We start from the raw sequence: 9,469 nt of genomic DNA, 5'->3' as shown, positions 1-9,469 counted from the left end.
AGTAAATTTTGATTTAAGCCTGTTTGTCGCTAGCCAAAATTAGCATTCCAGCTAACGTGAGTTACAGATGCACCTTGCTAACCAAGCTAGCTAGTTCTGCCCTCTCGTCCAAATATGGTCACGTCTGGTTCCAAAAAAACAAAATGGTGACAGCCAAATTGCCAAACTGGAAGCTTCAAAACACAAACCAGGAAACTCACATGGAAATGGTCAAAAAAAGTGTAAATGAAGATCAAGATTATCATATAATTAGGAAATAAAAACAGTTTTGTATGCGATGCTTTACTCGATTCCTCTGATGTCTTCATCTGAATATTTTACTAACGCGCTCCGAGCCGGAGCCTCATTTATAAAAGTGCTGTTTGGGTTGCTGAGATTTGATGCAAACGTTGGTCGCAGTCATCAGTCTGAGTATTAATTATTAATATGTGCAGGTTGTGTGTTTTTCTTCAGAGACACAAGCTGTTAGATTTTGTCTGACTGAACGTGATGAACTATAAATGCTGATCTATTTATTCTACCTATGTATGCTGTTCATGTCGTGGTGATTCTGTCGCGCTCCGAGCTGCGTTCAACACGACACACGCTGTGTCAGCAGAGACCGTCCTCGTGTACTCAGATTCATGTCAGCATGGCAGTTTAAGTGTTTATAAAACGTGTTGTATGAGTTAAATGTTCTTTAATATTCAGTAAAGTGTTGCACATGTCGCTCTGCAGCAGCGTGTTGAACGCCGCTCGGCCTCCCACACACACCTTTGATGGTGGCTAGTTCACTCTGTATGGTATTAATATAAATGTAATGTTTACAGGATATATGAAGATAAAAATGTACCATATATATGTGAAAAACATATATATAGATCTATGAAACTGAAATATGCAGACTGTGCTGTGTGTGTGTGTGTTACAGTGTGTGTAGTTGTGTTGTGAATCTTGGTGTCATGTGATCAGGACCAACAGAGACGTGTTGACATGAATAAAGTTTGTGTGGATGAAGACGACGAGTGTCCGCTCTTGTTTTTCACGGGAGACAAACTGTTTCAGTTCAGTTTCAGATGAATTGAACCAGTTTAATGTTTTACTGAAATCTCTTTCCATTAACCAACTCATATTCTCATTAACTAACTTATTAAGTAACTGATTCATTAACTGACCCGTTAACAAACTCGTTCACTTTCATACCAATTAATAAACTATAGGCAGGTCTCAATTAGAAGCCTGGTCTGAGTTTATATAGAATTTCATCAGTATATAAATTAGATTCTCCACAGTTCAATCATTTAGGTCATTTTACAGAAACAATGAGTGTAATTCATTTAGATTCACTGGTGTAGTCGGTCTCTCTGTGCTTGAGGTGGCCCAGACGTGCTGTCTCTCAGAGCTCGATCAAATGAATGATCCGTCTCATTTTTAGAAATAATCAATAGCCAATCTGGTTAAAATAAACAATTTAGTAGCAGCCTATTTCTTTTCTTTGCTGAGCGAGAGCTTTGTGCAAAAGGAAATAAAAGCCGGTGAGATTAGTGATTGAAGCAGCTGGTTATTCGATGAAGTTTTGAGGTATCCATACTGTACAAATTAGAGGTACTTGTACTTTATTTGAGTATTTTCTCTTTCTACTCCACCTCAGATATTTTTACTTTGTTTACGTGACAGCTTCAGTTACTTTACAAAGTCAGATTTTTACACACAAAACACATGAAGAGTTTATAAAATATTTCACATTCAACTCCCAACAGTTTGTACAGGTACAGCTGAAACTATTAGTCAGTTGACAAATTAATTGGCACCTATTTTAAGTTATTTTCATGTAAAAACATCTGGACACTCACAGTGTTACGGTGCAGAGCTGCCTCCAGCCAGCAGGTGGTGCTGCAGGATGACTGAATGACTGATGCCCTATTTCTGACAGCAGCAGCAGCCCCCTCACAGACAGACATGCTGACTGAATTCAGTTCAGCTGAGAAAGAGGAAGAAGAGAAAGAGGAAGGAAGAGACAGAAACACAGAGCGAGGGAGAGGCAGGAAGAAGGTAGAGAGACACTGACAGAGAGAGAGAGAGCTGTATACCATGAGCCCAGAGGATTAAACTGTTGCTCTGCTGATCGGACGGTACCGGCTGTCTGTCTGTCCACCTGCAGACATGTCTTCCCGGGCTGAGAGTAAAACAGGTAAGACCTCTCCTCCTCCCTCTGACTCATGTGCTGACCGCAGGCTAAAAACATTCATTTCCTGTTACTTCAGAGTTTGTTTGAATTTTAACTGACGCTAAGATGCTTTTATTTTTGTAGTTTGTGATGATGATGATGCTCCTCTTCCTCTACAGCCTCCCAGTTTGTGTCTCTCACCATGAAGCTGAAGGATAAGCTCCACCCGATCAGACGCTCTGAGCGAATCAAACAAACCCCGTCACAGAGAGTCAAACCACCTAATCTGAACCTGCATGAACCCACACTGCAACACAAGGTACACACATACACACACATACACACTGCAACACAAGGTACACACATACACTCTGTAACACAAGGTACACACATACACTGCAACACAAGGTACACACATACACTCTGCAACACAAGGTACACACATACACTCTGCAACACAAGGTACACACATACACTCTGCAACACAAGGTACACACATACACTCTGCAACACAAGGTACACACACATACACACATACACACACATACACTCTGTAACACAAGGTACACACATACACTCTGCAACACAAGGTACACACACATACACTCTGCAACACAAGGTACACACACATACACACACATACACTCTGCAACACAAGGTACACACATACACTCTGCAACACAAGGTACACACACATACACACATACACACACATACACTCTGTAACACAAGGTACACACATACACTCTGTAACACAAGGTACACACATACACTCTGCAACACAAGGTACACACACATACACACACATACACTCTGTAACACAAGGTACACACATACACTCTGCAACACAAGGTACACACACATACACACACATACACTCTGCAACACAAGGTACACACACATACACACACATACACTCTGCAACACAAGGTACACACATACACTCTGCAACACAAGGTACACACACATACACACATACACTCTGCAACACAAGGTACACACATACACTCTGCAACACAAGGTACACACACATACACACACATACACTCTGCAACACAAGGTACACACATACACACACATACACTCTGCAACACAAGGTACACACACACACACTGCAACACAAGGTACACACATACACACACATACACTCTGCAACACAAGGTACACACACACACACTGCAACACAAGGTACACACATACACACACATACACTCTGCAGCACAAGGTACACACACACACACACTCTGCAACACAAGGTACACACACACACTCTGCAACACAAGGTACACACATACACTCTGCAACACAAGGTACACACATACACTCTGCAACACAAAGTACACACATACACTCTGCAACACAAGGTACACACACACACACACACTGCAACACAAGGTACACACATACACTCTGCAACACAAGGTACACACATACACTGCAACACAAGGTACACACACATACACTGCAACACAAGGTACACACACATACACTCTGCAACACAAGGTACACACACATACACTGCAACACAAGGTACACACACACTGCAACACAAGGTACACTCACATACACACACACACACATACACACACTGCAACACAAGGTACACACACACTCTGCAACATAAGCACACACACATACACACACATACACTGCAACACAAGGTACACACACACACACACACATATACACTGCAACACAAGGTACACTCACATACACACACATACACAGACACACACTGCAACACAAGGTACACACACACACATATACACTGCAATACAAGGTACACACACACACACACACTGCAACACAAGGTACACACACATACACTGCAACACAAGGCACACACAAACACACACACTCTGCAACACAAGGTACACACACATACACTGCAACACAAGGTACACGCACACACACACACACTGCAACACAAGGTACACACACACACACACACACACTGCAACACAAGGTACACACACATACACTGCAACACAAGGTACACACACACATACACTGCAACACAAGGTACACACACACACACAGCCCTAATGACATCATCACCAGTCAGTGGACTCATGGCAAATGTTCATTAAAGTTGTGTGTGTCTGTGCGTGTCAGCCATGTGTGTTAGCGGACCAGCAGCGGGCCGTCGTCAGCTCTCTGCAGTACTTCAAGGCTCTGGTGGACAGACTGGGAGTGGACAAAGTGGCCCTGAACCAGTCCGTGGTGGGCGGTCTGCTGGGCGGTGCGTCTGGTGGAGTCCTGGAGGCGGTCCAGACGATGGTCCAGCTGGATTCACACCTGCACAACAGGTAGGTGACACACTTGTTGACCCCTGAAGATCAGTGAGTGTCCTGTCTGCTGACCCCATCTGTCCTCTCTGCAGTAAGACCGTCTCTTCCTGTCTCACTCGTCTGTACCAGTCTGTGGCTCAGCTGATTCGCTGGGCCGATCAGGTGATGCTGCAGGGCGCTGACCACGACAGCAAAGACTCCAAAGCCACCGTTACCACGGGGATCAGGGCCGTGCTGGACGGGGTCAAGGTGAGGACGGATGATAGACATCCTGTCTGTCTGGTACCCTGTTTTTATTATCCTGTCTCCTCCTGTCCCGTCAGTTCATCTGGCCCTGCTCTGCCTTGTTCTGTCCCTTCTTGTCCTTCCTTGTTGTTCCCTCCTGTCCTGGCAGAAATAATTGGTATTTTGTCTTATTGCCCTGTCCTGCCACGTCCTGTCCTAGTGAGATTTTGTTTCCTGTCCCACCCTGTATTGTGCCTTGTCTTCCCTGTCCTACCCTACTCATTAGATTGTCCTATTCTGTGATCTCATCTTTTTCCTCTTGTCTATTTCCTGTCCTGTCTCATTTTCTGTTCTCGTTTCGTTCTGTTATTATTTTCTTTATTGTCCTTTTTATCGACAAAGACACACAGTGAACATCCTGTCGTGTCTCACTCCGTCCTGTTTTGACTTATCATTTTGTTTTCGTCCACCAGAATCTTGTCGTCTCTTTACACACACACATTTGTTTTGTCAGGAGCTGGTTCGATTGGCTGCAGAGAGACAAGATGGCTCCGCCCCCTGGTCTCCTGTCCAATCACAGCCTGCCGTGGGACAGCCAGGTGGGTTTGACGAGCAGCAGACATCAGACAGGACTTCTACCTGCCAGATTTCAGGAGCTCCTGCAAAGGAGGAGGTGGAGGCGAAAGAGGAGGAGCAAACAGGTTTAGCTCCTCCCAAACCCCTGATGATCCCAGAGGTCCTCGCCCAGGTGCCCCCCCCACAGGGACTGAGGTGAGTCCCCCCCCCCCTTGTTAAAGACATTTTCAGGGTCTCAGCGTTTGCCGTGTGCTCAGGCAGATTCAGGTTAAGGACACGAAGGCGGAGCAGGTGCTGTGTCTCAGTACTTATTAACAGAAGGTGCTGCAGTCCAAACTCAACAAACTCAGCCACAGCAGTAAGGCAGCTACATGAACAGAGAATCCTCCCAGAGGTCTGGCAGGACGAAGAATAACTCCAAACGTGGTGGTTCAAACAGGCAAGCAGAAACACGACGAGAGGCGACCAGCGGAGCAGCAAGGACCGAACAGGAAAGACATTTAAAGACTGGCTAACGGGGAGGGTGGGAGAACAAACAGAACAAACGAAGGCCAGACCTCTCTTGAGGCCTAGCCGGAGGGCGGCGACAAAGGCACAGACCCACAGGAAGCCACGCAGGAGGCTGATGGATATGGCGCGACCTCTCCAGAGGTCGTTGGCGAGGGCGAAGCCCCTCAGGAGGCTGGCGATGAGGGCGGAACCCATCAGGAGGCTGGCGATGAGGGCGGAACCCATCAAGAGGCTAGGAACGAGAGACAAGGCTGGGAACCGGGAACCCGGATGCTGGCACGGAGGCAATCAACTGTGACTGGACTCCGGGAGCCGGATTTGGCTGATCCGCTGACAAGGATCTGCTAGCAGGAGTCGTTCGGTCCAACAGGTGTGATGGGTGTCGTCTCCACAGTGGGATCCAGATCAGCCACTTCAGAACGCTCCAACGTTTTCTCCTCCCCCGCTCTTTGGGGCTTTTCGGGTCGTTTTCCACAAATCCAGCACGTGTTCAGTCTCAGGCCAGTTTTCCTCTTGAGGCCACGTGCACAGATGTTGTCTACAGCCCCAGGGGCTGATGGGAAGTCATTAGTTCTGCAGGTGTTTGGTCAGCGTTCAAGATGACTTTTGCTGACTTGATAGTCAAATGTGAGCTGCAGGGGGATAAAACACTGCGGTCAGGTCGGACGCGGCTTCCTGTATAGTGCACGAGTTCAGGACGATGGCTGATCTTGTGGCTGAGTCATGAGACTGAAAAGCTTGAGGTTTTAAAGTCATGTGAGGTTTTGCAGCACCAGTGAAAGACGTTCTAACCAGCATGCAGTCAGAGTTGTGAAGTCAAACGCACACATTAACATGTGGACCTGATGGCGGCGCTGGAAAGTCAGAGGACCACCACAGCTCTAACAGTTCATCCTGCGGGGAACATGAAGGTCTGACATCTCATCACAGACTGAAGCTAAATACATCAAACTCAGGTGTGAGAAATACTGGACCAGATCTTTACAGGGACAGGTAATGCTGATAGGAGGCTGATAGGAGGACGCCACAGGGCCCCCCTCCCCCCTCCATAACGCCGCTCCTTCATCATTGTTCAGCTGTGAGTGAGTCTGAAGCTCAGGCTGAGGGGAGAGAGTTTTGGTCTGCGGATGAGAAGAGCAGAAATAGATCTGCGGATGAAACAGGAAGTAGAAAGACTAAAGCCCCCCCCCCCCTTTTTCTCTACACTTCCTGTCTCTGTGATAAGTGAGTGAGACAGAAGAAGAAGTGAGAGAGGCAGTTTCAGCTTCTCTCTGCTGCATTTCATGGAGATCAGCAACTTCGCAACATCAAGCTGTGAATTCCAGCAAGGTCATGTGACGCGGCGCCCTGCGGCTGCTGAACCGCCTCTCTGCTGTCCCGTGAAGAAGAACCCAGACAAAGATGGAGGCTGGACACTGCTCTCCATCTTTGTTTGGGAATCAAACGTCTCTTCAGCGCCCAGCACAGGGAATGTGTTACCGACAGGATGCTACCAGCTGTGGTTAGCATTGTTAGCATAAATAGCAGCCGTGGTTAGTGCTGTTTAGTCCTTTTTTTTTTTTTTTGCCCGTTAATCAGAAGCTCGGCGGTTCAATCCCCCGGCTCCTCCATGTCGAAGTGTCCTTGGGCAAGATACTGAACCCTGAATTGCCTCTGGCGGCTGTTCCACCAGTGTATGAGTGTGTGTGAATGTTAGTTTCTGTTTGAGCACTCAGTGTGTGACTGGTGAATGCAGATGTAGTGTAAAAGCGCTTTGAGTGGTCGAAAAGACTAGAAAGGCGCTATACAAGTACGGAACATTTTATGTAGCGCTGGAGGAAGTAGAAATATTACAAGTAAAAGTCCTGCATGCAGAAGTATTACATCCAAATATACTTAAAGCACTAAAATGATGTAGAATATATATGATATTATAGGATTATAATTACTGATGCATTCACAGTGGAGCTGGTTCCAAGTACCTTATACTGCTGTGTAGTTGTAGTAGTACATGATCATTTATTTAGTATCAATAATCTGAATCTGCAGAGTCACTGAAACTGTCAGATAAAGACGGTGCAGGAAGAAGTTCTACATTTCCTTCTGAGATGTGGTGGAATAGAAGTAGGAAGTAGCGCAGAGTGGAAAATACTCATGTAAAGTACAAGTACCTCCTAAAGTACAGTACTTGAGTAAATGTACTTTGTTGCTTTCCATCACTTCTCTTCACAAACAGAGCAGGTCACCTGAGTAACATCAAGGTGTCTGGTTCACCTGTAATCACACCCACAGTGACATCACTGTGCACTGGAGTAGCTGTGTTAACTTCCCCTTTACACACGATTTTAAGGTACTTGTACTTCACAAGTTCAAGTTCTTTATTGTCACTGTTGATGCACAACAGCTTCTGTTTGGTCTGTTTGCGCTGCTGATAGCTCTCCGGACACATTTCGAGTGGCCTTTTATTGTGGCCAGCCTAAGGCCTTTTATTGGCCTTTTATTGTGGCCAGCCTAAGGCCTTTTATTGGCCTTTTATTGTGGCCAGCCTAAGGCCTTTCTGTGCCCTGTGGTATTAAAAGGCATCTGCTGTTACCATAGTAACTACAGGTGTCTGATTCAGCTGCATAATAGCGTCAAAACCAGTTGATTAATGTCTCATGCCAGTCAGAGACAGATACATTCCAGTGCGGCCTGTCTAATAACAATAATGAAGCGAAAACATTCTCAAAACTTCTCATTTTGACATAAAAGGTTACTAACGCTGTTAGTAACTGAAGTCGAAAAGACTGCAATTTAATATAACAAGTAAGATAAATATAAATATGTTATTTTTGGAGGTTAAATAAATAAGTAACTTTTACTCTCAGTAAATTTTAAATGAGCTACTTTTTACTTGGGTAGATTTTTATACAACTAATTTTACTTTTAAGTAAAAGTTCATCAAAGTAAGAGTCCTTTTACTTAAGTAGAATATTTTTGTCACCTCTGATCTCGACAAAGGAGAAGTGCTCACTGACAGATTTTGACAGATGTGTGAACAATAATTGGTCTTTTGTGAACATAGAAAGAGTCTTAGATCTTTGAGTTCAGCTCAAAACAAAAGTGCTGCATTTATAACTTTGTTCAGTGTATTTCTATATTTCCTATAGAAGATTTCTTCTTGTTACCACGTGTGGCCTCCCTCGCAGTGAGGGACAGTGTTTGTTTGCTGAAATGTTTTGGTGTGAAAGTGTGACGTGAACTTCTGGTTGTGTCCTCGCTCAGGCCTCCAGCCCTGCCGCCTAAAAAACGCCTGTCCTCATCAGGCTCCGCCTCCTGCAGGGTCGCCGTAGTAGCACCAATGAGACGAGAGCCTGAAGTAGACAGGCAAGAGGTGGAACCGGTACAACAGGTACGCACGTGTGACCGCTCAGAAATACACACATGTTGTCATGGTAACAGTAACGCCTCCTCACTCGACGCCACATCAGAACCGAAGTCTTTAAACCAGATTCAAACTGGTTTCACCTGTTCACACATGTTTACTAATGAGTGTGATGTTGGTGTGTATGTGTGTGTGATGTTGGTGTGTATGTGTGTGTGTGATGTTGGTGTGTGTGTGTGTGTGTGTGTTGTGTGTGATGTTGGTGTGTGTGTGTGTGTGTGTTGTGTGTGATGTTGGTGTGTATGTGTGTGTGTGTGGTGTGTGATGTTGGTGTGTGTGTGTGTGGTGTGTGTTGTGTGTGATGTTGGTGTGTATGTG

General features: G+C 45.5%; 1 protein-coding gene across 2 annotated transcripts in view; it reads left to right on the top strand.

Annotated features, from left to right (window-relative positions):
- Window positions 1–1,995: 1,995 nt before the first annotated feature.
- LOC119891532 (rap guanine nucleotide exchange factor 1-like) overlaps window positions 1,996–9,469 on the top strand; it is a 26,202-nt gene continuing 18,728 nt past the window's right edge. Inside the window, exons 1-6 of one of the 2 annotated variants that reach the window (XM_038703247.1) lie at window positions 1,996–2,170; window positions 2,326–2,465; window positions 4,262–4,455; window positions 4,530–4,686; window positions 5,177–5,433; window positions 8,992–9,118. In XM_038703247.1, the coding sequence (XP_038559175.1) occupies window positions 2,143–2,170; window positions 2,326–2,465; window positions 4,262–4,455; window positions 4,530–4,686; window positions 5,177–5,433; window positions 8,992–9,118 (903 nt within the window). In that variant the 5' untranslated portion in view covers window positions 1,996–2,142. Of the gene's footprint in view, window positions 2,171–2,325; window positions 2,466–4,261; window positions 4,456–4,529; window positions 4,687–5,176; window positions 5,434–5,461; window positions 7,250–8,991; window positions 9,119–9,469 lie in introns of those variants that run through there. The other variant, XM_038703248.1, reaches the window with a different exon arrangement.

This window comes from Micropterus salmoides, unplaced genomic scaffold (assembly GCF_014851395.1).
Source record: "Micropterus salmoides isolate LMB-PRFRI ecotype aquatic unplaced genomic scaffold, ASM1485139v1 Ms_hic_scaffold_7, whole genome shotgun sequence".
In the NCBI taxonomy this organism is placed as follows: domain Eukaryota; kingdom Metazoa; phylum Chordata; class Actinopteri; order Centrarchiformes; family Centrarchidae; genus Micropterus; species Micropterus salmoides.
This window is presented reverse-complemented; position numbering and strand designations above follow the sequence as displayed.